Source organism: Clupea harengus, chromosome 15 (genome assembly GCF_900700415.2).
Source record: "Clupea harengus chromosome 15, Ch_v2.0.2, whole genome shotgun sequence".
In the NCBI taxonomy this organism is placed as follows: domain Eukaryota; kingdom Metazoa; phylum Chordata; class Actinopteri; order Clupeiformes; family Clupeidae; genus Clupea; species Clupea harengus.
The window spans coordinates 22,931,867-22,959,400 of record NC_045166.1 but is presented as its reverse complement, the minus strand read 5'-3'; the positions used below and the strand labels follow the sequence as shown (position 1 = coordinate 22,959,400).

Genomic DNA, 27,534 nt, shown 5'->3' with positions numbered 1-27,534 from the left:
CTCCCCTGTGCAGAACACAACATTTTTACTAAAAAGCAGTAACGATGGATGCTGTGCGTCTGTGGTCTGTTGCATCGGCATGTATCTTTCTCGCCACACAAATACAAACACACACATGGACTCGATTGATGTACACATTTAGCACGGAACATCATAAAGGACCACAGCCATCCAGACTATGGAATTCTCACACTGCTGCCGTCTGGTAGACGTTAACGGAGCATCCGAGCACGGACTACCAGACTCACAAACAGCTTTTTCCCCCAGGCCGTAAGGCTTCTGAACCAGCAACACTGACCAACTGAACAGTCACCATCACCATGTACATTCTACTCCCCCACTCATACTACAACTACACTTACTTACTACATATATATGCATATTATTTAATTTAATATTCCTCACTCCTTCATCCTGTAAACTGCTGCTAGCCCTTCATTTACACATAAATGGTTGTACTATGTTATATGTTATATGTTATATGTTACTATGTTTTATGTTATATATGATATGTGATATGTGATATGAGATATGAGATATGTAATATGTTATATGTTATATGTTTTTTTTAATCTTGTATTGCCCGTATACTGCGTAGCTGTTGCCTGCCAGATCATAAGAATTTAACTGCACTGATGACGCTAAGTTATTTGGTGCATGTGACAATAAACCCTTTGACTTGACTTGACTTCTCTCTCTCTCTCTCTCTCTCTCTCTCTCAGTTAAATTCAATTAAATTCAAATGAGCTTTATTGGCATGACGAAACTCCCTTTGTATTGCCACATAATCTCTCATCATACAAAGATTTCCATCATACAAAGGAAATCAAATGTGTCAGTGTGCATGTGTCTGTGTGTATGTTGTGTGTGCTCTCTTTCTTTCTACACATAGACACACACATGGCGGGTACATTCAGAAACACACACACACACACACACAAACACACACAGTGAACTAAACCACCGCTCTATAGTATAAGTCATGGTAGTAATGGTAGTCATGGTGGTCAACCCACCACAAAGGCCTCTAACACGACAAAAAAATATGGAATTGATCAATGCCATCCCATTTTTGGTTAAACCAGATGTGAATTGGGTCTGTGAATCCATGTCAAATATAAATGTAACTGTCAACCAAGACGCTAACTAAATACTGCACTGCCGTACAGACCCTACTCACTGACCCCTACAAAGGTACTGGTTTTCATACTGTGCACTGCTTAAATCACATTGTACATCAATAGCACATACTGTAAAATATTGCATTCAAACTGTGACAATGAAGTTGAATTTAATCATATCTATTTAAATACTAACGCAAAATGCCATGGCATGCCATGGACTAGGCTACTTCAAAGCTGAGTCATTCCTCAATAGCATTTAGATATTTACAGTAGGCCTATTATGTCTCACTAGAAAACAAAATTAAATTAAATTAAATTAAATTAAATTATTGGATGCACATGATTGGGGCCCCTTTCCATGTTGAAGAGCTCAAGTTGTATATTCAGGCCACGTAGGCCTATGTAGGTTTTCCAAGGAGAGTTGAAATAGTTACCTCTCTGATGTATGTTTCTGAATGTAGTTTACCTGTATCAGGATGGAAAGGCCAATCTACAGTCAATAATGACAGGATGTGTGTCATAGTCGGAGGCGTTGCTATTTGAGATTAAACGGAAGTGGAAGCAAACTTGTAAACAGCAGTATCAAAGCAACAGCATCCATCTTTAACGCTTGATAGAAGTCCGAATTCACGCAGTCAACATGGGGGCCGTTTTAGGGCTTTGCTCCATGGCAAGCTGGGTATGTGATTCTTATTATGAAACCTAACAACGCTAGCACTGTTATTTTTCGTACTGTCCTTTCCTTGCTCTTCATTTAATTTCATTTCAGATCAAGATTTTATAGTGGGATCGTCATACGAATTCTTAGCATGCTAATATAAACTATGCTATGCTAACGTCGGACGTTGTTGGATACAGCAGATGACAAATATCTATAACGTTGCCAACATTGGCCTCGTCTAAATATCGATGATTTTGTTTACAGACAGTTTCAGTATCCCACTGAGTAACTGTTAAAAATATAGCTAGTTAGCATACCTATATTACCTAATGCTGCGTCATAGCATGATCTCTTGTTTGTGTAGGACTATGAGCTATCTCTACAGTCATATTACTATATAGAAAGCTAACGCTAGCTAGGTAGCACAACACTGTTGTCGATGACTTTGTGTCACATCACACCAGTCGATGTCAGTGCCATTCATTTAAATGGCTTGTTCGTGATCTTAATATAGTATCAAGTGTTTTCAATTTGAAAGTACACAATAATTAATGAATTAATATTATTCCCCGACGGGTCGTATAACGTTAAAGTCATAAATGGGCGATAGCTGCCACAAGCTGGGTAGCTGCAATAAAAGATTAGCCTAATACATAGCCCTCTTTCTACCGCATCGGCATTGATACAGCAGTCATCTCCGCGGAATATAATGCCATTTGAACGTGAGGTATAGATCATGATTGTGTGTTTTTGGGCAGTGCTTAACGATAGCACGCTAGCTTGATGGATAATTCAAATCTTAATGTCGAAGGTTAACGCTACAAAGGAAACGTCAACATTTATTTTGAAGACGTGGTGCTATCGTTAACTTTGCAGTTAGCTAAGCTATCAGGCCATTTTGTATTTGGTTGATGTCACATCACATAACCCCTTGACTAAATTGATACATTTCTATTCATTAGCCAGCTAGATGTATTTAATCGGCAACGTGCTTGCTATCTAGGTAACCTAGTTTGCAAACTCCCCGTTCAACTCGTGTCTGTCCTATTGCGTCAGTTGTATTTGTAAACAAGGGATCAAATGTCTGCACCTGAACTTGCTAAATTTGTTTTATGTAAACAACACTGACCTCTTGCGAAATGGAAATATTTTGTAGTCAGCAGAGGTCAGCATATTGTCACAAAGAGTTACAGGTTTGTGCTGTAGCTTTCCTGAAGAGGCTCACGTCAGAGGTCTATTTTTGTGAAGATGTGACATCTAAACTAGCTTAGCTCTTCACAGAAATAGTGTGATGGTTATGCAACACTCCATGTACATTTCAGATAGCTCTTGTATCCAGTAGCCATCGATTGTGAATAAACATTGCTGTGTGTGTATATTTATGAAAAGTGTACACATGTAAAGATAAGTCGATTTTGTCCTCAAAACCACAAAAAGAGTTTTGCAAGCATACAGTGCTTATATTTTAATACCCTGTGCTGTTTCCACTGCATGTTTTGCCTACTTGAGATAAAAAGCTTAAAACAATGAATCAAGATAAATTAAATGTGAGGAAACATAATATTTTAAACATTTACAGAATCACATAATTGAATAGATGGAATGGTCTGAATGGTTTTGTAATTACTAGAACCTTTCAGATTATATGCTGTGCTTTTCTATACAGCACACATTAAACTTCTTAAAGGCTTGCATCAACAAAAACAAGCCTGATTAGCCTAATAATACTTTGCTTTCTAAAGTTAGCGAAGTTGCTTCGTTATCCTTCCTTCCTCATCAAATCACCTGTTCATCTGTTTGTGGCTTGGTGTAATCTTTGTCTGGGAATGTTGATTCTTCCAGCCATGAAAATGTCCTAATCTGTTGATCTGAATCTGACTTTACCTTTTACTTTTGTCTCTGACCCCACTTAACTCCCTCTCCAGATCCCCTGCCTGTGTGGCAGTGCTCCCTGTCTGCTGTGCAGGTGCTGCCCCAGTGGGAACAACTCCACCGTCACCCGCCTCATCTACGCCTTCTTCATGCTGTTGGGGGTGGCCGTGGCCTGCATCATGCTCATGCCCGGCATGGAGGGGCAGCTGAAGAAGGTGAGAAACCACAGGCCTTAAAAGCCTGATGTAGTCACTCTGAATCGTTTGATGCAACGTCATGTAGGCTCTAGGGAAAGTGTGTGTGTATGGGGTTGTGTTCTACCATGTTGTCATTGATGTTTATTTGATAACATAAAACAAACCTGATGTTATATTTTAGTTTATTACAATCTTGTAGAGTGATAATAATTTGAGTATCAACCACATTCTTGTAGCATGTGTCTATTTAGGTGTGTGTTGCACCTGCTTTATGCCACACACCACATCTCAGTTGGTTACTAGATGGTATCAGTCGCTTAATTACGAGGCGTTGCCCTCTATGTTTCATAGATTCCGGGATTTTGTGAAGGGGGAATGGGCACCACCATCCCAGGCGTGGAGGGTCACGTGAACTGCGACGTGCTGGTTGGCTACAAGGCAGTGTACCGGGTGTGCTTCGGCATGGCCATGTTCTTCCTGCTTTTCTCCCTCATCACCATTAAGGTCAGGAGCAGCCAGGATCCCCGCGCTGCTCTACACAATGGGTAAATGTCAACACGGATCTTGGGCTCACATTATGAAGCTCTGGGAGGCTAAATGTCTGTGCAACTAGAACAGCTATTAACTGCGAGTTAGTTGTTTTTGTTTCTCCCATAGAGCTTTATCATCCATCTTACAGCATTCCACTAGTTGAAGGTGTTGTGTTACGGAAAAAAAAGGCTTATCTTGTTTACCCGAAATGCACAACAGCTTAGCTCAATTAATAGTATTAGAACCTGCTGACTTGGCAAGCAGTTCATGAATGATGTTCCTTTGGTGTTTATTGTTGTGACGTTGCTCTTGTTCTCCAGGTTTTGGTTCTTCAAGTTTGCCGCTGCCATTGGCATTACCGTCGGAGCATTTTTCATCCCTGAGGGTCCATTTACTACTGGTAAATGCCATTAATACACATTCGGTGATCTATTTTCTGATGAAGTGGTGTACAAAAAAAAACAGGCTCTTGAAGCTTTTAGCAGATCTGAGCTGAGCTTCCATGGCAAGTCAGCACTTAATTGACATGTGAATTGATCAACCCCAGAAACGCTTGTACTTTTTCACGGTTTTATTCATGAAAAGCATCTTAAGTGGTGCCACTCCTAATTACATACACTCTGCTGAATAAGGGTTTTCCTAGTGGTATTTGCATGCACTGTCTTAAACGGTCCATATTTGGTTGAAAACAGTTGTACAGTGGCCAACACTTTGTTCACGCAGATAAAGATGAAGTCGGCTTGTGCAGAACAGCTGAGGTGTAGATATGTTCATGAGGAGATGTATGGACCCAAAATGAGAAATTCTGCATGTTTACTTCACCTTGTCCTCAGCGCTCACATGCTGCCCAGTCGTGGACAAAATGAATAGCCAAGGCCCAACGCTGTGTCTATTTATATAGTTCCTGTTCTTGCCTTTGTGTCTGCAGTCTGGTTCTATGTGGGGATGGCCGGAGCCTTCTGTTTCATCCTGATCCAGCTGGTGTTGCTGATCGACTTTGCCCACTCCTGGAACGAGTCCTGGGTGGAGAAGATGGAGGAGGGGAACTCGCGCTGCTGGTATGCAGGTATGAGAGACAAGATGAGACGAGAAAGAAAGAAAGAAAGAAAGAAAGAAAGAAAGAAGACACCAGCCACATGGGCCCCAGTCACAGAGCAGCTGGAATGATTTAAAAGATGTGCTCACGCCTTCTGGCGCTGTTAAAAAAGGATTGGCATCTGAGATCAGAGCTGTGGTGTTTGGCTTTTTGAAAGTGATAAATCAGTCGTCCAAAGTGCTCTTCTAATGCACAGATAACTTTTTTTTGCAGTTTTATGAAACTATTTACATCCTGTAATTGTCATATTGTTACAAATTACAAATTATTGTTTACAAAGTGCTCTACATTAAAATGTGTGTACATTCACCGTTTACAGCCCTTCTCTCTGCAACTGCGCTGAACTACGTCTTTTCACTGATCTGCGTGGTCATGTTCTATGTGTACTACACCCACACTGATGGATGCGCTGAGAACAAAACCTTCATCAGCATCAACATGCTGCTCTGTGTGGGAGCATCTGTCCTGTCCATCCTGCCCAAGATTCAGGTAATTCAGGAAGCTTCCCCAGGTCTTGGGGCTTATTGTGGCTAGTTGTTGAACCAAGGACGGGATCCATCTGATACGAGACAGAACCAACAGCATTAGAGCCTGACCGATAAAGGAGTTTGAGAATTCCGATTTCGATATTTGAGGATTTAAAAATCTGATGTTGATTTTGCATAGTGATTGAACAGTACTGATCAAGATGGGACATCAAGTTGTTTAAATAATTATCTGGTAGCCTCATCAAAGGCTTTGGTTTAGTAGACAATAACTTTTTTTTTATGTTGTTTGATAGTTATAATCTTACACTTATTCTGTCACAATGACTACATTCGATGTATTCACTTCTCCAGTTTAACACATACAATTCTATACAAGCTACAAGAAAACGATTAAAGATTAAACACCGTTTTGAAACACAAGAAACTGAAACGAAATGAAGGAGTAAGGGATGTCTAAATCAGCCTTAACTGTTAATTCGCCTACTTTTTTTTATATGATTATCTTCATTCGTTCCAAAGCACCAATTGGGCCATCACAAGCGGCAACGGTCAGCTAAACACGATTGGGCAAACAGAACTGCCTTGTGTTGCTAGCATGTATGCTGTGCTGTTATGTCCAACAAACTGAATGTGATTACATAGGTTAGACGTGCAATACGAGCAAAGAAGGGCTTAATCGATGACTATTCGTATAGATTACCACAGGGAGGGAAAGTAATCGAGTTGCCCCCTGGTGGTAGCGTTCCTAGTGCTGGGCAAAATGAGTGGTATTCTCCAAAGAGGCGTTTTTAGAAGAAAAAAATACCTCAGCGCACATCGAAAAGTTAGTGGAATGGCTTTCATGACATGGTTTGAGATAAACTTGATTGATTCTGTTGATCATAGTGTATTTTCAGCCACAGTTTGAAGTGTTTTGAATTCGATTGTAACGAGGTGGTCACCGGTCAAGCTAATCAAAATGTCGATTTGTGTTGCTTGGCTGGCTGAATATTTTTGTAACAACAAAAAAAATGCATACAGTATGGTGATAACCATTATAGGTCAGGAGATGTGGAGCGCTGTCGCTACTCAGAAGGAAGTGCGTAGGGCTAAACGGAAGCGCAAGGCATATGCTATGGTGAGCAGGGCACTTGACTTGAGCCGTTAATGAAATGAAAGAAGCACTTTCAATATTTTGAAAGAAGGCAAAATAGCACCTGCAATTTTCACACTTTCCCATATCAAGAATTTATCGAAAACGAAAATATTTGTCAGTGTTTGTGTAACAGTAGCCAGCAGTTACAGTGCTGTGCAGTAAGTAAAACTCAACTCACTTAAGCGACAGACGCTGCCACATGTGGGCTTTGGCCTACTTGCTAGCACGCCTGCCATGCCCGAGGTTGCGATTCGAGTCCGGTGTGGGACTGTGTTTGTCTTCACAGGTTACTTCGCTCTTAAGGTTTTAGGGAGAGGTTTACTCACTGCACAGCAATGGGAACACTGGCAATTTAGTTGAAGGATCAATCTTTGGCTTTCCCTTACTTAAAAAAAAATACATGTATTGGCCATTATAAACACCAATACTGGCTTATCTTGGCCAATAATATCAGAACAATTGATAGGGCTTTACACACCATAACCACCAAAGTAGTCAGATAGAAAATATGTCTACGGTGTGCTGTATTAGTACTTTCTAAAGTATTTGGTGTCCTTTGGTTCTCCTTGTAGGAGGCCCAGCCCAGGTCTGGTCTGCTGCAGTCCTCTCTCGTCACCCTCTACACCATGTACCTGACCTGGTCTGCCATGACCAATGAGCCTGGTAAGGATCTCTGGATGAGTGCTTGTGGTTTTCAGTTCCTCCTGTCCTTAGTAAGAGTAACACAGTGTGTCCACAGGGACAACATTTCATTTGCCTGATGGCTTGCCAGACATGCTTCTTTGCCTCGCTTGCATTGATATTGTTCATTGAGATGTCTATCGAACTCCTAAGGTATAACTTAAGCCAAGCCTTACAAGAGGGAAATTAGTCCAGTATGAGGCTTGGCTCCTGTTGTTGTTTGTGACCAGAAAGTGAGGATGTCCCTTCTGCTTCTCAGACAGGAATTGCAACCCGAGCCTTCTAGGCATCATCGGCCTCAACAGTACCACCCCTGCTGGCCAGGACCATCCAGTGGTCCAGTGGTGGGATGCGCAGGGCATTGTGGGATTGATCCTCTTCCTGATGTGTGTCTTGTACTCCAGGTGAGAGCAAACCCAGACAGTTGTCACAAGACAACCAGGGGTGCGTTTCTCGAATAACGACGGGTCCTTGCTGAACCATGGTGGTACAATGCATCGTCGGGTGAAATTCCGACCTACTCACTACTGTTTTTTTTAAAACTCCTATCGCAGATCTACTTCTGTTGTTCATAGCATCATAGTCCCAACAGCGATGTTAATAATGTAATGCTGCATGTTGGAGGAGTAAAGATTCGTCCTAAATATTTACTTGAGCAGCTGATTCGGACCCGTCTGAGTTTTTAATTCTCAACCATTATTAAGTGACTTATGAGTGTAAGAAGAGTTTTAGGTTGTGTCCCAATATTAATATAATTCATTGTATTAATATTAATTACAGCCTGTCAGCTACCTGCACATGCATAGTAGTTCAGTGGTAATAAGATCCAGTAACATGGGTATTGACATTGACTTTTTTCTCTCAAAGTAAACATTAAATCCCTGGTGTTCCCATGCTGGTGGTCAGTTTTGTCAAACTATCCAGGAACTACACCTCTAACTACTAGTCGCAAGCAGTAGTTCCAACAACCCAACTTTGCTACCATGTTTGTGTTTGATCGTTAAGCACTTTGAGCTGCATTCTTTTGCATGAAAGGTGCTATATAAATAAAGTTTTATTATTATTATTATCGTTGGTACGACGCTTTAGAAAAAAGCACCAAATTGTTGAACCCACGGTTGTAACAACCGAGTTTCCGGTGGTGGTTAGACAACAACGCTTTCAAGAAACACACCCCTGATTGGTTAAAGTCATACTGGTCCCATGTTATTTTAGACTTAATCCTTCAAAAAACTCCAAAAAAAGTCCTTGACTGCATTTGACTTTCAGCAGTGAATCTCTGATCAAATATTCAGTTGTAGGCCAAGACTTTGTATAAACCCATTCTAGAGATGTGCCCTTAAAAACCAGAGCTTTAATGGAATTTAAAGGCCAGCACTTTGATTAAACTCAGCCAACCAACAAAGCCTGTCTTGAGACATTGAGTTTTGGGAATCCTTTTCCAGTCTCCTTTCACTTTGATCTTTTCATTGTCATTGAATAACACCTGCATTTCTGTTTTGCCCCACGGCAGCATTCGCAACTCCTCCAACACCCAAGTAAACAAGCTGACCCTGACCAGCGATGAATCAGCCCTGATCGAGGATGGGCCTTCGCACGCCGAGAGCTTTGAGGAGGGAGATGGTATGAACCGCGCCGTGGACAATGAGAAGGACGGCATCACCTACAGCTACTCCTTCTTCCACTTCATGCTGTTCCTGGCCTCCCTCTACATCATGATGACCCTCACCAACTGGTACAGGTATGTGTCCGACTGACATTGTTCATTTGAATGTGCACCCCAATGGTTTTTTGTTTTCTTGTGTGTTCCATTGGCTAGATCATAATTTTCCCCTGAGGAGTATTTGTAGATATTTCTTGATCCTTTAATAACAATTGATCATGATGAGCCTTTTAAAGCCATCTCCTCAATCATCCTGTCCCTCTATCCTACCCCAGCCCTGACGCCACCTACGCGACCATGACCAGCAAGTGGCCATCGGTGTGGGTGAAGATCTCGTCCAGCTGGATCTGCATCGCCCTGTACGTGTGGACCCTAGCGGCTCCGCTGGTCCTCACCAACCGCGACTTTGACTGATCAAAGCCCGCCCCATCAACATCCCATGAGCCGCGTCAGTCAAGCTCACCCCGTCATTATTGTGAATAAGCAGCTGCGTGTCCGTAGCCAAGCGGCACAACCCGTAACTTGTAAATACTGTATTGTGTATGCGCATTCCCAGCAGCTGTTTAACCCGTCACCCCAAACATAGTCTCTTTCTAACAAGTGCATGTGTTATCAAGTGTAGCGGTGTTTTTTGTGTGTTTTTTTGAGTTTTTTTAATCAAGAGATAAGGTCAAATATGGAGTTAAGGGTTTTTGGAAAACAAGGTGTTGTTTGTGTGCAGACTAAGTAAGTTTGATGGTTATCTCCAGTAAAAGGCTTGGTATGAAGCTAAAAAGGGTTTTGGGGAGACGGGAGGACAGTGTATTTTAGTATCTCAGGCAGAAATGATTAAGTTCTAGCTAAAACAATTCTCTCTCAAAATAAGGGAATCATTTAATGGTAAGAATGTCTGTTGGGTGATTGAGTATTTTTCTCCTTCTTAAACTACCTTTACAGTATAAGTTATAGAAATGTGACTGCTCTTTGTAGAGTATTTGGTTAATATTCGATTTATTTATAAAGAGCAATCTGTTGTATTTCTTCGAAGTTAGCATGAATAACCTCTCTGACGTGGCATTAGCATGTAACAGCGACCACTGCGTAGATGAGTAGACTCAGTCGATTTGCGGTGCTTATTTTATCGCTTGCACCAAAATCAAGATGGGACATTTTGGTAGGCGGTTCTGTGGACCGAGATGTCACAGTGCTAACCATTTTGCAACTTGCACAGGTTATATGTGTATGTTACCAATGACTTATTTTATTTTAATATTGAAAACATTTTTTTTTTTGTTCTTAAATGTTTTGCACTGGAACTGAAATTCCTCCCTAACCTGTTGTGTTGGGCTACGTAGTATTAGGATGCTTCTCACCTATCTGCTGCTGAGTGTGCCCTTGTGTTTTTGCAAGTGGGCGGACACAAGTGCTGCAGTCAGCTCATCGTGACTACTCCTTCCTCTAGAATCGTGTTGTATTTGCCTTTTAAGTGCGTTGTATTCTATCTTCAATAAACTGAAAAGACAAAAGCCTAGTCACTTGACCTCCATGTTCAAAAAGAGCCAATCTATATTAACTTGAAATTAATCTTAATACAATTAAAGTGTGATTTTTAACTACAATTGACACTGGCTTTACATTTACACAATCTCCCAATGTCGGTGAGAGTAAGCTGCATGGTTTTACTGTCAATGCTATTAACATTTCAACCTATTTGTTGAATAGATCTAAGGCAAAACCTAATATACTATCAAGGTTGGGCCGATGGCTGGCAGTCATCCCAATGTTGGGCCCAGCATTGTGATTTCCCCCGGTCCACACAGACTGTGGGGCGAAGCCTTTCACACACACACCATAATCCCACTGCATAGTTTATAGTACCGTTACAGGAGAAGCCCATAAGACGACATCCCACCCTTCTCCCCCCTGCCCGATGTCATCGTCCTTCGCAAGGTTTCCCTGCAGACATTGTCATATACCAATATGGTAGACAACGCCCAACCCTCTATACTATAACCCTCCTCACAGTCAACATGGTCAAGATTCACTAAAACCTTTTTTCTGGCTGAGTGAAAACATTTTCTGTATGAATAAATGATGAGGTTGGTCCCACTCCAATATGCTGGATGTGCATTTAACGTGACAGCCCTGAATAAGACACTCGAATCCCGCAGCCAAAATGTAGTTGCAGTTCCTTTATTGTTACAGCCAAGCCTGAGAGAGTGACAACAACCACCTCACAAAAAAAAGCTAACAGTCACACAGGTCTCTGCACAATCCGCTAAGACCAACAAACACAAAGGCCAGACTAATAGAAACTTTGAATGGTCTGGTTTCAATAATACCAGCAATAATAACAATGATAATAAATGACGGAGATGCAGGCACTTTCCATGTCTTTGTACATTAAGGACCATAAGAATGCACAGGTTAGCATTTTGTCTTTTCATGTCTTAACATATTTTCTGACTTGCAATTTTTGTAAGCAATATATTTACCTTCCACAGTCAAGATGTTTCAATGGTAAAACGACAACATAACTGCAGCAAACTCCGTACAGGACAGCAAACAAAACAACTACAGTGTGTTTCTGTGTGTGTATGTGTTTGTGTACGTGCATGTGTGTGTGCGTGTTAACATGTGCACATGTATTGAGTGACTGGACACAGACTTTCCCTAAGAAAAGCATCTGCAAATAGCTGACAGAATGTGTCACCTATGGGAAAATAAAAAAGAACTACTAAACAAAACAAGCACACATCTAATCTTAAAAAAAAAAAAGCACGAACGGAAACCATCAACAGTAGACGGTATGTACCAAAAGATACTTGGAAATAAATAGATCATCATTTTGATGAATATGTACAAATAAGGTCCATCCTTTTTCTTTTTTTTTTTATGTTGTTTTTGTTGTTTTCAAAGTGTCCCAGCTCTCAGCCTCGAGCTCCATGCTGTGCCTGCTCAGAGGTCCAGAGGGAGAGTGCTCTCTACTTCATCCCCCTCGGGGTTGAGCTCGCACAGGTAGAAGAGCGTCGCCTCGCTGGCCTCGGCCTCCGTCAGCGGTTCCAGGCGGATGAGAGTGCTGCGCCGCTTCTCTTCGCTCTCGGTGGGGGCGGCCAGCAGGTCGGCCGGCGGCCCGTCCTCTGGGACTGTCCCGGACCCGATCCCCACCAGGCTGTCTGTGTCCAGCAGGCTTGTGCTGAGGGCGGATGTGGTCGAAAAGCGGCTGCCGGTGGAAGTGGTGAGGGGGGCGGGGGTCTCGGGGTCAGTGGGGGTCAGGGGTGTGCAGCCATCCAGGAAGGCCAACAGGGGACAGGTGGTGTACTGGATAAGCTGCTTGTCTGCTGGGATGAGGGGAGTTACGGTTAGGTATGGTTGAAAAGATTCAACATGTGCAATTTGGTTTGAAGTATATAACAAAAATGTGTACCTGCATTATCACTGTCTAACTTTCCTTCTTTGGAGAACAGCTCAATGGTTCCTTTGGGGCCATCTGTTGCCTGCAGAATGGGGAATCACCATTATGCTTATGTCTAACTTTTACCCTGCTCATAGGGCAGATTTCCTCTGAAAGAACCATTTCAGGAATTCCGAAACATCTTGCACTTTTAGCATTTATGTGTTTCCGGGAACCATATCATATTATTATATTATATCCAAATTGTTCAGAGTTCCTGGATGGAAAAGTGGGGCTAATTTAAAAGATGCATAGGGGTAGACTCACCTCTAGGATATCAGGTTCAATGCTGAAGTGCTTTCCGTACAACATGGCCTGGAAATCTTCTAGACTACAGTCAATGCTGTCAAGGTAGTCCATCAGCTCCACCCTACACAATCAGTAAATGATCAATAGCCATCCACATTCACATTTTACAACCAGTAGAGGGAGAAAGCATGGAATTCAGTAGCAGTGGAATTTCACATGCGAACAGAGTTGTGTAAATCTCTACTTTTTTTGTGATCCAATAACATACCTATTATTACATGATTTTCACCAGTAGGACACCATCACCACATCAAATTGGATTCAATCATCTACATCACATTCAAAGTCAGTCAACAGTCCCCATTTTGCTCCGTACTATACCCTAAAATGTAGTTGTGCCCTCATTATGGGACATAGGACAACCACGTTCCTGCTTCCTGAGATCGCACCATTGGGCCATGTACCATGTACCACTTACTTCCCCAGGAGATTGATGTTCTGCGAGATGGCCCCGCTCTCCTTCAGGATGGAGTCCATCATCTTCACGGGGTCCTCCTGACTGAGGCTGCAGGGCTTGTTGAGCTGCAGGGCACTGCTGGTGGGAAGGCCGTCAGTCATGCTTCTGCAAAGTTCTTCCGATTCCACCGCAGGATCATCTTCCTCCGTCAAGGTGGTCGGCGTAACCGTGTTGCCCTCAGTGACCTCGATGATCTCGAAGTCCCTTTTGAGGAAGAGAAGCAACGTTTGTTGACATAAAAAGCCTTCGACTCAACTTCAACCATTTTTAGATTAAACGTTGATTAAACAAGAGGCGGAACCGCTTTGCTTACATCTGGTCCAGGGCTCTCGAGGACTCTGTGACGATCTCAGAGTCCTCAGTGGTGACATCACAGATGATGACATCCTCAGATATATCCGCGCTGTTCTTCAGACCGCCGAGTCCATTAACCGACCCCTACAAGCCATACTTGTGAGGCTCCATTTAAAACACCCCTTTCACTTGAATTATTAGTAAATTATATTTTAAATAAAAGGTAGTACAAATCTGTCCCCCACCAATGTCAAACAACTCAGACGGTGGATTCGCACAATTATAGGCTTTTTCCACAGGGCAGACTTCACTTTCACACTAAGTGAGCAAGAATTGAATATTACAGTAGCAACATGACAAAATATATCACTGGCCAAAAGCCCAAAGCATGCCACGTGGCCTGGCTCGACAATGAAAGCGACACAACAGACCAATTCTTTTCACCCCTCTAACCTGTGCACATACTTTGCTGTGGTCCGCGTGCTCATCATAGATCTGGTGAATGAACTTGGATTTCTTCCCATTACTGTTTAGCAGGAGAGGCCTGTATGGAATGGGCAGGAGGGAGACGAAATGTCTTTTGAGTGTCCAGCCCAGTCAGAAGACCACACTTTAACAGTTTCTACATTACGATCAAGGGGCTTGGGATTTAGAAAGAGTGTGGAGTGGAGTGTGGAGTGGAGTGGAGGCATCTCTTACCTTTTGCGTTTTAAGTTGAGAATGCGGTTGTTCTGAACCAGTGTGAAGATGAACTGCACCAACTAAAGGAGATGAATCAAATTAGTTTGCTGTAGCTGGGCCCTCAAGCATTGACAATTCATACTGCCAACACATACAATCTAATGTTATGTATATGTCAACTTCATGATGGCTTGTGCATTATCTGATTTTATTTCCAAAAAGACCTTCCAGAGGAACTTTAGAAAATCAGTTTGATGTTAAACTGTACCTCTTTAATGACTTGCTGCTGGTTGGTATGTTTCTGCCGCAGGTCTGTGATTTCTCCCCACAGAGCCTCATTCTCCCTGCAAGAAAGAACAGCAAACATGAGTAGTCATGCTCAGAGGGCCCTCCGGCATCACTTCTGCATGTGGCTGCCTGTCTATACTTTAGCTGAACCTTGGTGCTTCTGCCAACAGTGGGACAGAGCAGTGGCAGGTGTTGAAAGTTTGCCATCATGGCTTGATGTCATCAACATGGTGCAGTGATGGTTAAAACTGGGAAATGTCCATCTCTATGTGATCCATGAAGAATGGAACTGACTGTGAATTGTATTCTGTCTACAGTAATGGAAGTTTAAACTAGCTTTAAAGTAAACTGAGGCCAGCTTCAACCACTAGAGGGTGTACCATGCCTGATTAAGAGGGGGGCAGAGATTTGTTCATTCTACACAAGGTCTTAATAAACATTTTTAATCAAATAGAAGATAAAAAATGTAAGGTAATTTGCATAGTTTCAATTACATATTTTTAACACCTATTCAGGTGAGCTTCAAACATGAAACTGGCTACCACCATTCATCATAACTGATTTTGGGGCAAAATGGACATAATCCAATGTAGCATCGTCGTTTGTTCTTTGACACAGTGTGTACACCGTAATATGACAGTAGCCCCATTAAACTTAAGTTATTTACCTGACCCCTTTACTCAATATGTTTCCAGTAAATACAGTATTTCAAACTACCACTCTATCAAATGCTTGCATTGGGAGCACATATCAACTATGCTACTAAGAGCCAACACCAGTGATGTCCTTTAACAGTACTAAGAAGCAGACACATACCTTTTCAGAGTGGCAAGTCTGGAATCCAGACTGTCTTGTTTTCCATGCACATTCTGAACACTGGACAGAATCTTTGACAGATCCTCCTGTCTCACTTTGTTCTCCTCAGGCCTGCTTGTGGACACCTGCAGTGGAGAGCACAAAGGACCCATGAATAGGAAACACCTCAGTAAACAGAACATAAAGCTGGGTGACAAACTACAGGGTGCTACCTTTCTTTTGATGTTTTCAAGCAAATCGTCCTGGCCATGCTTGAAGTAGGGGTGCTGGAATTCAACAGGCCCATCTCGTTCTTGCTTGACTATACCCGTGTCAATGTGCATCACTTTCCGAAAGCCATCTGAAAGAGAGAGAGCCCGTGAGTTGGTGCCACTGTCAAGCATGCAGGAGACAACAGCTGTTGCACTGAAAGGAGGAGGTCCTTACACATATTCAGCTGTCGGACAAAGCTGGCCATGTTGTTGTGCTTGAAGAACTTGGGCAGTATTTCCTTAGCAAACCGTTGTTCATCCAAAACAAGGAAACTAGTCCCCTCCTTTAACACAAGAAAAAGATACATAGGGAGATTTCCAGGGTTAGATATCTTCAATGTAGATTAATACAAACGACGCAAATGTCCCTAGCAACAAGCACTTCCGCCAAAATGGGGGCTTCTCTGCATCTGACCTGTCCGTATTTCTCAGGCAAACTAGCGTGCTAACTTAACCTAGCAACGGTGTAGAAAATGTGTAGTCATGAAAATACACCATAACTAGTTAACATACACCACTTGGCGCATTCCAACTAAAGTGTTAATTCATAGCACAGTGGAGCATCTGTTGGTGTCTGAAGAAGCTGTTAGCCAACGCTGAATTGGTTGCATGCCTAACAACTAATTCCCCCTGAACACAAGCCACCAGCTAACTTTATAACCAATCTAGTTCAGATATCTAATAAAGTGCACATACACAACACGTTCATCAAATGTTAAGACGACCAAGTCGTAGCAAGACATTGTAACAAACATCCGTGCAAAAATCAAGTGTTTGTGGCAAAACTGACGTTAGAAGTCAGAGCTAAAGTTAGCAGAAAATGATGTTCACAGTTTTCAAAGGACATTGCTAATGTTATTCCTTGGGAATCTACTCAGTTATGTAGCTACATAGATACGTCAGCCAAGACAAAAGAAGGTGAAAGGTGCCATGATAGCAAATTATTTTGTTTGTGAACGTCTCACTACGGTGCTGACGGATTATCTAGGATCTCACTTTCTGTTGTGTTTAGTTAGCTAACGACCGACACAATGTTAGCTAGCATATTAGCTAAAGAGTAGCATCCTTTACAGAGACATTTTACTTTACCTGACTCCAGCAGATGAATTCATTTGTGTCGGAATCTTCAACCAAAGTCCAAAGCTTTGTAAGGAACGCTGGAACATTGGAATTGTGTTTCATTTCACCAAAATTGTGGTAAACCGTATCTGGATAAATGGCCTCGTTATTTTTATCCCAAAGCAGACGGACACTAGCTAAGGAAAATACGACGCAGGTCTACAACTTCCTATCCAATTTACGCCCCCTATTGGACGATTCCTAACTTACATAATTTTTCTCACGTGTACACCCATGTAAGTTCTGTGTTACTGGTTATGAAATGTTCTCACATCAACAGACCTCAGATCAGTTGTCACCACATTCTGTGATTCTTTAGAGTGCATTCAAAATATATGACCGATTTCAGATCTGTAACGTTAATTTACATCCCTTGATAATGCGAAAGTCTGTCAGCTGTGTTCATGGCACACATCTAACTGACAACACACTACATTATATTCGTACATACAAAAAGGTACTCAAATAGTGGTCAGCGGTACAAAACACAAAAGGGCCTAAACTAATAGAAGAATTAATTGAGTGCATAAGTTCGATATTCAATTTCAGACACTAGAGGTCACTGTTGGATCATGTAAAATGATCTGTACAACTGCCCTATGAAGTTTTGGTCTGGATAATTACGCACACTAAAGGAAGAAGAAAAAAAATCCTCAACTCCTCAATGACAAGTGTGGAAAAGGCCATTAAAAAGTTCAGAGGTTAAGTGAAACTGTGTGTAGCTGTGTGCAGTTAAGTGTTTGTGTGCAGCTTAAGTAGCTGCTGTTGTCTTTCTCTGTCACTTTCAGAGCCCTGAGGTAAAGTAGAGAGGCAGTCATCAAACTTATCTTTGGAAAGGAAATGTAAAGGTCTGAATGGTATACAAATATATACACGTCTTGCTGATGCTCTATTAAGTATCATGATCATGGTTAGTAACAACTACAAGGTTTACAACATTTTTACTTTCATCGAATGTCATACTCACACTCCAAGAAGATATGGGATTGAGGTAATCTAATAACATTTCATACTACAGTGTTGCACACACGTTGAATTAAAGGCTAAAGAACCAACGTTATTCTCACCTTTGCCATTTTACCACATATAACAGACCACACGAAACCAGCACACATGCTGAAGTGAGCGTTAGGGTGGGCCCAATGGCAAATGAGGTTGACAAGTGCACAGCTAATTGGGATGGACAGTAATAATACATCAAAAGATGTCACGAAGTTCTGTTAAATGGCTATAATTAGGACATTCTTTGACTCCAAGACAGGGAGATTATGGAGACGGCAAAGATCACAGCAAATTAAAGCAGGATAGGTGAAGGTCTATTTTTTTCAGTGTATAGCATAGTGGCGCCTGTCACTGTAAATTATAATGTGTCAGCATAACATGCTTAATGTACATATACAATATATGACATATATTATCCGTATATATATGCCTCAGAGAGATTCAGTGCTTCTGAGTATATGATCTTATAAATTGAATAGTCATCGTGTCATATATAGTTTTATGTTGAAGTGGTGAAGACACATTGGACTCTGATTTTGTATCAGCTTTGGGTTCCACAACTGTTACGTTTATTGACCTTTTCACTTTTGACTTGACCAATGCTAATGAATTGTGCAGTCCTCCATTCTCGAGAAAGGTTGTTTATATTTGAGCTCAACAGCCAATCAAATTACACCCCTCCCTTCCATGGTCCTAAAACAACGTGTTGATTGGCTGGAATAGTGTAGGGCCCGGACCGAGCCACTTTATTTGTTTTCATTTAAAGAGCTGTGCACTAACACCAGAGTTTTTTCTCAGAGCACACACTAGATGGACAGTTAGAACCACATGAAGAGAAAAAAAGTGTATTGGATTATAATCCGGGACGGCACCTTTAATGAGAGTAGTGGTCTCTGAGAAGGAATCTAGGAGATACTCAGCCCTATTTTCTGGCCAGGCCTCTTGTCCTCTGTCAAAACGTTGTTAAAGTTGTCACGCTCAGAGAAGAAAAATACAAATTAACGTATCCTTGATAACAACATATGAATTGAATTGCCTCCCTGCCCCACCACCTTTTCAAGTTGTCTTCCTTCCAAACATGAAATGTGATTTTGATTAAAACTACTCCAGTAGAGATGTGTGTGTAAAGCAAGCAGATACAGCTGACATGCAGAGGGTCAGAAAATTATGGTCTAATCAATTCATGTCTTTGAAAAACTGATAGATGGGGGGTTGAAGAAATGACACAAACTACAGAAGAGCATGTTTTTTAAATGAAAAGAATGTAAGAGCCAACCATGAGCACACGCACACACACACACACACACACACACACACACACACACACACACACACACACACACACACACACACACACACACACACACACACACACACACACACACACACACACACACACACACACACACACACACACATGCGCACACACACCACTGTCTCTTTTTGTCATTCCTGATTGGCTGGCACATACACACACACACACACACACACACACACACACACACACACACACACACACACACACACACACACACACACACACACACACACACACACACACACACACAGACACATATTTCTACACACAAACATCCAGACAAATGCACCCCCCCCAAACACACACACATGCACACAGATACACACCCTCACACACATACACACACACACACACACACACACACACACACACAGTAGAGTGGACTGTGGCACTGTAAATGTTGGAGTTTTTGCTGAAACATTCCTTAATAATGCCCATTCCCTGGAAGAGCACCAGGGTAGCTCTCTCTCTCTTTCTCTCTCTCTCCCTTTCTTTCTCTCTCTCACTCTCTTTTTTTGCACCAGAGTTGGAACAAAAAGGCTGGAATGAATCGACATTTTCCATTGGATGTAGAACTTGGACCTTCATTTTATAGTTGTTGTTCTCTCTCATTATTCGATTAATCTTGAAGTCAAACAGAACAAAAAACGAAACAGAGAAAAATATATTAGTGCTGATCTCAGCACGTTTAATATTATTATTTTTTTACTTAATGAACAAATTATTTTGGATTCTGCCACACTAGGTCCTGGTTCAGACTGCCAAAGAAGCAGTTTCATTGCTGCTTCAAACATCTTTGATTAAACGGAGCAGGTTATGTCCCTGTGTATTAATTATGGCATCATCTCCATATCCCACTGCACAAATTGAATTCAAATGATCTCACAGAAAAACTAGTTAGGTTTAAGAGCTGTTCACAGTTGGACGTAAGAGACAAACACTCAGTGTGTCTCTTTTTCGTCTTTACTTGAGGAAGTTCTTTTTAAAGAGCGCTTTAAATCCTTTGCCTTGCTCTCGGCTCAGCGAGACTTGGACGGGGTCAGAGACAACATACTAGCCAGGATCCATAAAATATATGTTTGCACATTTCGCATTAGTGCCTCGGCCCCTACGACTCGAGAAAACGGATTCGGCCCACATGCATTACCGGCAGCAGCCCCCCCCCCCTCCAGTCTCCGCAAAGGACATCTTAGGTCAGCGGGGCGAGAAGCATGTTGCGTGGAAAAGTCTGGGAAGCCAATGGGTCGCGCTAACAAGAACTCAGCACGGGCATGTTACCGGAGGCGTTAACCCTTTCCTGAGCACTGGCCAGTGTTTCCCCAGCGCCTGTTGACCATCCATCCGCCGAGCACGTTTTCCATCTCCCCCTAAGTCTATGTCATGTCATATCACTAAGCTCCGGGCACTCTGTGTTTTCAGTCATCTCAGCATTGGAACGACCTATTCCAAAGTGAAGTGTTTTTCACAACCACAAACACTCATACAGGTACAGTAGGCGTCCTCAGGTAGCAGTTGTTTTTGGGGTGTGGGCCGGATCCGGCCTAGATCTTTCCCAATCTCAATAGTCCAGACAACTGTTTTCCATCCTGGATGAATCTGTTAAAAGATGATTGGCATATGCTATGTCCTGAGAGCTATGCGTGATGAAGAACGAACCGGTGAAAAGCAATGTCTTAGTAAGAGCTGCTCTTCCTCTTCCTCTTCCTCTGTCTTTTTTCACTTTGTCCTCACAAACTGGGCAAAACAAACTGACTATTGAGACTGATGTCAGAACATTTGCATTTGCATATGTCTTTATTAAAAGTGACTCCTAGTGCTGACAAATTGCACAGTTGATCTATATGTGAGCTGCCTGGGAATCAAATTAGTGTCAGTGTCTTGTTTCAAACATGGGCTACAGAATCACTAGGATCATCATCAATTTAATTCAATCCAGTTTTTTATTCATCTATGATAGTTTCTAGGACATGATAATCTATGATTTGTAAATATGCGCTATAATGACCTGAAAAAGGGCCCCTTTTCAGATTCCATTTTTTTTCTGTAACTGATGAACAATTCATATAGGGAAAGTACATAGCAAACGATTAAAGCTCAGTTATTACATCAACCTTAGAATCATTTTTCCAGATTAGGTGTTTTTCATTTCAATCTCCTCCCTAAAAAAATTGGGTATTTTGTGGGAGCCACTGCCAATTTGTGTGATGTTTGAAACACACAGGCTCGTTTCTGTGATTGTCTTTCACAAAGACCAAACGTGATGTTGGCCAAAGTGATACTCATGAAGGTGAGGGGCAGAAATTGCTTGCAGATGGTCATTCATTCTCACACGTTGCTCGGCTGGCAGGTTTTGCACTATGCAATTATCACAGTTTGATGATGCACAAATCACGAACGTGCTTATTTTATGATGTCAAATCCCTCGCCCCCCCCCCCCCCCCTTACCCTCCCCCTCCATAACCACATGTTCTCGCTATCTCACACACACACGTTTGTTTAAAACAATAAGACAGACACAAATCCAGGTGAGCATGTGTTTCTTATTTCCATCACAAGCAGTAGACTGGCCTCTCACTTTCCCACCATCTGCAGGTGATGACATCATTTTATGTACAATGACACCATACTCGATTTTTTTTTTCTCTATTTGGATGACATCACTCCTAAAACATTACATCTAACCTTTGTTCTAAAGCACCTGTTTTATCTGCCACCTCATTAGGCATAACAGAATGGAATCATCTGGCCGGTCTTCAACAATCAAAGCAGAACCGCACCATTACATAACCATTACATTACTCCGCTAAATCCGTGCAATTTGTTCAAAAGTTTTATGATCTTTGTGTCTGAAAACTGCTCGTAGAGCACTCCATTTTGGAAAGGATTTGTTATCACTCTCTCACCCCCCCTCTCTCTCACTCTTCCTCTCAGAAACACACCTGAATAGAAATGAGGGTAGACTCATTAAACTTTGTGGCAATTAAGTGGTGATGCAATTTGCTTGTCACCCTTATCCCTCAACTGTTAACCAATGAGCTCTGGCCAGATCATCACCATCCCTACTTAACTCTGTAGTCTCTGTGCTCTAGCATGATCATGCTGTTCAGCGAAAAGAAACGCTACTTTCAATGTCCCTGGCCAGAGGGGACAGGGGGGCTGAGACTGAAGAAGGATATGTTGAGTGATGGTGAAGAGAAGTTATGCCAGAGATGAAACGCTGGCGTGACTTTGGTTTGCAAGAACTTTTCTTTCCCCTCAGCTCCTCCCAAACACACATACACTTTCTGTCTTTCTCTCTCTCTCTCTCTCTCTCTCTCTCTCTCTCTCTCTCTCTCTCTCTCTCTCTCTCTCTTTCTTTCTCTTGCACACACACACACACACACACACACACACACTAGACACCTGCACACGTCCACATGCTTTTGAGATCATAGGGATTCTCTGGGAATGAGAGCACGGTGAAAGAATGATATGAGAGATAGAGAGAGAGAGAGAGAGCCCCGGCTTTGAGTCAGGCACGTCGACCAGCTCAGCCTCCAGAAACCACCTCCACCTCCACCTCCACCCACCACCCTTACCCTTATCCATTCTGAAAGAGCTCTTTTCTCGTGGAGGTCCTTTAGCAGACAACCCAGCACCTTCCCAGGTGTTTCTCATTGCGCTTAATAGGGATGTAATATGCATCCACTCCTCAGTCAGAGGCGCCGAGTACAAAGGCCGACTTTAGAGGCAGCAGCTGCGATGATGCCAGCTCCGAGACACCCGTTGTGTCCGCATGCATATTCAGCACACACCGTCCCCGTAAACACACAAGGCTGTAAACGCACAGAGGCGGGCCAGCGGAGCAGAACAGCTTGGAACCACTTTGGATAGGCGGTCTTAGGTGAGCTCACAGGCCAATGTGTTTCCCCCTCTCTCTCTCTCTCTCTCTCTGGCAAGGATTGCTTTCGTGCTCGCTCACAGGCAGAAAAAGAAAAAAAAGAAGAAGAGAGAAAAAAAAACGATCATAGTGTAATGTATGAGCCGATAGCTATGAAAATGTGAGGGGAAATTGTTCTCGGATTCGCCTTAAGGGTGGGGTTGCAGTTATCCAGGCTCTGATTGCTCAGAGTGACTGAAAACCGAAGAAGACGTATGTTCGGTGTACATGTTTGTGTTTGGAGTGCTGGTGTGTGTGGGGGGGTCGGAGGTTGAGGTGAGGAGGTGAGGTGGGGGGGTGTGGGGTGTGGGGGAGGCTTTAAGCAGTAGAGGTTTTGGATATCCTCCAGACCTCTCGCTTAGAACAGAAGTTGTGTGATGTCATTGGCTGCCGTTCAGGTCGCCCGTCTCTGCATACCAACAGAGCCCTCGGGGCGAGAGAGCCCCTCATTACTCAGGCGAACCAACCGCACACCCCGCTTCAGTCCTGCCCACAACCTCCACAAGGTGCACTGGCTCAGGCAAGGTCTCTCAGGCAAGGCGCTGCTCACCAAATAAAAGGCTTCAGCAGGCTTGCGCAGCTTCCATCATCTGGTTTCTGTACCCCCCACCCCACCTCACTCCTGGCTTAAGCACACCACACCACTACTTGGGTGTCCTCCAGTGTCAGAGAACACAGGTCGAAGTTTAGCTTTCCCCGAGTGCAGGGGGATAAAACTCTCCTTGTAGATTTTTTACCATCAGATTTATATCAACCAGGGAATTCATAAAACTCTAATGGAGGGGTGGAACAGCTTTAAAACAGGACATTCTGCAATGAAATCCCCCACAGTCCCCTCAAATTACTTATTTTTTTCTGCATTATCTAAAGGCGATGTTTTGAGACACTTTTTTAAGGTGCCAGCTTAAATTTGTTCTGCTCTCTGATCCTGGCGGCCATTGTTGTGGAGCCAAGATGGAGTGCATCGCAGTTTTAGATGTGACCTTGAAGCTCAAAGGAGAGGGCAAAGCGGAGGACAATGCGCGAGACGTCTGAGGGACAGGCGAAATTCAACAAAGTTTCATGGCCTTAAGGCGCCATGGCAACAAATGTCTCAAGTTTCTTGCCAACAGCTGACTATGTGAGAGAACTACCAATGCATGAGGATTCTCATCCCCTTACATAAACCTCTGCAAAGACATCAGTTTTTAACCCCAGTGTGTCCGGAATCTTCCTTGACACTACTAACTTTCTAGTCTCATTTGCAACCAGGATTTAATATGTCTTTAATATGACGTATCAATCAATTAAAGCTTCAAAAAAGAATGAAAGTTCTAGACTGACAGTAAATGAGAATGAGTTCCTCCAGCCACATAAAGATGTTCATTGTCCTTTGGCCCACTTCCCGACACTGATTTCACACCTGACCAATGGAGCAGATTAGCAGCAGTCGCTTCTTTGTGTGCAGGAGACAGAGGTAACAGAGCGCTTTTCATTCTAGCAACCTTGAGATTGACGTAAAACTTTTGCACAAAAAAAAATGCCTTCAGAGAAACAAAGAGATTCCCATCAGCATCTTGAGGTGGACATGGTTCTGTTTGACACAAAGAAGGCCTTCTGTTTTTTCTCTGCTCACTAGTTTTATGCACAGAACTCTGAAGATCAGTACTGCCATAACCCTACTGGAAGTAGGCCAGTGTGTGTGATAGCTGCCATAACCCTAGTGTGTGTGATGTGCCAGTGTGTGGGATAGCTGCATACCCCTCAGTTCAGTTTCTCAGAGAGGCCAGAGGTGCCCAGTCATCAGAAACTCCATGCACCTGCTACACAACAAACCAGCAGAAAGATAAAAGTAAAACACCAGCTGTTGACCTTGGCTGAGAGGAAACATGTCCTGACCATAAGGAGATTACCCCCCCCCCCCCACACACACACACACACACAAAGAAATACAAGAAAACCCTAAACTCATCATTTTCTCATGTGTCTTGATTTGTGACACAATATGGGAGACGTCTCCATAAAAGTTCTACCCAAGGCCCTTTTTATGCACTTGAGAGGGAGTGAGAGAGAGAGAGTGGGAGAGAGAGAGAGTGAGAGAGAGAGAGAGAGAGAGAGAGAGAGAGAGAGTCTTTTGTCTGTTGTTTTTATTTTGCACCCCTGCCTGTGCTCCCTGCTGCAGCCCCTGTGGGGTGAAGTCACTAGGCATTCAGCACACATCCCTCTCTCCCCTGCGTTCCCTGACCTCTCTCAGAGACTCCAGCGTCTCTGTGCGCCCTCATTGTCACCGCTGAAAATCACTACTTTCTGTATGGCTTGTTTTTCTCCCTGTAAGACGGGTGAAAAATGAGAAGAGGGGTGATCAAACAATGGCCTTTTCTTTTATTGGTCAGTTAATACCCCCCACCCCTGAGCCCCAGGATGGTGACTTATAGTCATGAAATTGAACTGGCCTGGCTTATAAAACCTGGATGTCTCTTTTGTTTCCTGCACTACATCTGTTTTCATTAATGAGCACGACTCTATTCTGCATGTGAGATCCTGAGGTGGAGTGATTTGGGATTCCTCAATAGACTGGCCTACTGCGTGAGTCTCAGCATAGTAAGCAGTTGAGATGGCAATCGGCTGCCAAGGTTTCAAGCCCTAGGCTCTAATACTGCGGGATTGGTGGGCAGATAAGCATTTGTTAGATGTCTGTTTTTTAAGGACTCAAACTCTGCAGCTCTGCAACTGCTGGGAGTAAAAGTTGTTTGAGTGTGCCTTATAAAATGGCTGCTTTCATTTAAAAGTCATTACCTCCCCAAACGACTTTTATAACTTTGGCTGTGTCCTCTGCACAGGGAGTTGTGACACAATTAACAAACCAAGTGACAACACAGTCATGACAGAGTAATTTAGTTCCTCCAAGATTACTCTACCCTGTAAAAATGGTAGTTAATAAAATCTATTGGATTTTTTTTGTAAAATTATTAATTTGGTTGTACTGTGTGGAATTCAAGCCATGGACATTTAGATGTGCAATTGTTAGACCAGCCATTTAGAGCAGCAGTAAGGAGGGAACGTTGAAAAACTAGCCATTCTAACTACTGAAAAGGCATGCAAAAACCTTACAAACATCAGCAGCAGCACAGTTTGCATCCAAAACAGGCTTGCTAGCTAGTCTTTTGGTGAATTTTTTACGTTTTCATGAGGTGGTCTGACCTGGTCCACTAAACTGAATAGTGCATAGCTTAGGCGGCTAGTTGGAACAACAGGTGTGTTTACCTGCCCTTCACATCACCATGAAAATGAATTTGAAGGTGATACTAGTACTAATTGCTAAATTAGTTTAGCTAAATGTTTCAAAAATGGCACATTGTTGCATACTGTCTATTTAAGTGAACAAGTCAACACGAGGAAAGATGAATCAGTAAAAAGAGGAAGGAAATTGTGAATTTGAAAATTGGTTGGAAATCATCCAGCCATTGTTTTAAATCTGAGTCACATTTCACCAGGCATGACAGCACTAACATTCAGGAGCTGTTAACTAAGGCATTGCTCAACTATTCTTGAAGTCTCATCAACTAAATGTCCTGTTCTATATTTTAAACCAAGGCTTCGAAACAGTAGTTGGGACTTCCTGTAATCTCAGTTTGTAATGGAAACACAGGCCTAATTGTAGCATATAAGAATCCTAAAACTCCTAACATGTTTGTTGCATAGCATTGGGTTTCACTACACCATGCCGAAACGTCTTTAAGAATTTTTATGCACTGGTTTTATGCAATGCTATTTTTATTAGGCAATATTTGAGAAAATGGTCAGCCTTTCAAAATGGCATGTGCAAGAGAGAGAGAACTACCAATGCGTGAGGACTCTCATCCTCTTATATAAATCTCAGCAAAGACATCAGTTTTTAACCCCAGTGTTTCCGGGAATCTTCCTCAAATCTACTGACTTTCTCATCTCATTTGCAACCAGGATTTCAAATGTTTCTCGTGTGATGACGTATCAATCAAAGAAAGCTTAAAAAAGAATACAAGTTTTAGACTAACAGTAAATGAGAATGAGTTTCTCCATCCATATAAAGGTCTTCAATGTCCTTTGGTGGGGATGTTGGAACTATTTTCTATGCGTGATAGTGGTGATTCAGGGGCATCAGAAACACCAAGCACCTCCTGCTGACCTGCATAACGAATGAAAAAAAGACAAAAGACAAAAGTAAAACGCCAATTGGAGAT

General features: G+C 42.5%; 2 protein-coding genes across 4 annotated transcripts; one reads left to right on the top strand and one right to left on the bottom strand.

The window, feature by feature from the left end:
- The first annotated feature begins 1,677 nt into the window (after positions 1-1,677).
- On the top strand, positions 1,678-10,953 carry serinc1 (serine incorporator 1). The gene is made up of 10 exons (XM_012829722.3): positions 1,678-1,803; positions 3,711-3,872; positions 4,206-4,399; positions 4,706-4,785; positions 5,314-5,451; positions 5,801-5,970; positions 7,677-7,767; positions 8,045-8,189; positions 9,299-9,526; positions 9,724-10,953. The coding sequence occupies exons 1-10, from the start codon at positions 1,765-1,767 to the stop codon at positions 9,860-9,862; spliced, it is 1,386 nt and encodes a 461-aa protein (XP_012685176.1). The 5' UTR covers positions 1,678-1,764; the 3' UTR covers positions 9,863-10,953.
- Positions 10,954-11,604: 651 nt separating this feature from the next.
- On the bottom strand, positions 11,605-17,279 carry hsf2 (heat shock transcription factor 2). 3 transcript variants are annotated; one of them, XM_031581369.2, is made up of 12 exons: positions 17,067-17,279; positions 16,153-16,261; positions 15,939-16,066; positions 15,727-15,851; positions 14,891-14,966; positions 14,641-14,702; positions 14,395-14,485; positions 13,961-14,085; positions 13,609-13,851; positions 13,149-13,251; positions 12,855-12,924; positions 11,605-12,768 (listed from the first exon to the last, which is right to left on the bottom strand). In XM_031581369.2, the coding sequence occupies exons 1-12, from the start codon at positions 17,157-17,159 to the stop codon at positions 12,386-12,388; spliced, it is 1,608 nt and encodes a 535-aa protein (XP_031437229.1). In that variant the 5' UTR covers positions 17,160-17,279; the 3' UTR covers positions 11,605-12,385. The 3 variants fall into 3 exon arrangements, with proteins under 3 accessions (XP_031437229.1, XP_031437230.1, XP_031437231.1); XM_031581370.2 differs by having other exon boundaries at positions 11,605-12,765; XM_031581371.2 differs by having other exon boundaries at positions 14,407-14,485; positions 17,067-17,278.
- Positions 17,280-27,534: the final 10,255 nt, after the last annotated feature.

Excerpts from the sequence above, each read along its gene's own strand:
- serinc1 (XM_012829722.3), top strand. The coding sequence starts at position 1,765 with ATGGGGGCCGTTTTAGGGCTTTGCTCCATGGCAAGCTGG. Across the intron at positions 5,452-5,800 it reads CTCGCGCTGCTGGTATGCAG|CCCTTCTCTCTGCAACTGCG; the intron begins GTATGAGAGACA and ends CACCGTTTACAG. Across the intron at positions 9,527-9,723 it reads ACCCTCACCAACTGGTACAG|CCCTGACGCCACCTACGCGA; the intron begins GTATGTGTCCGA and ends ATCCTACCCCAG.
- hsf2 (XM_031581369.2), bottom strand. The coding sequence starts at position 17,159 with ATGAAACACAATTCCAATGTTCCAGCGTTCCTTACAAAGCTTTGGACT. Across the intron at positions 16,262-17,066 it reads AATTCATCTGCTGGAGTCAG|GAGGGGACTAGTTTCCTTGT; the intron begins GTAAAGTAAAAT and ends CTTGTGTTAAAG. Across the intron at positions 15,852-15,938 it reads TTGAAAACATCAAAAGAAAG|GTGTCCACAAGCAGGCCTGA; the intron begins GTAGCACCCTGT and ends TCTCCACTGCAG.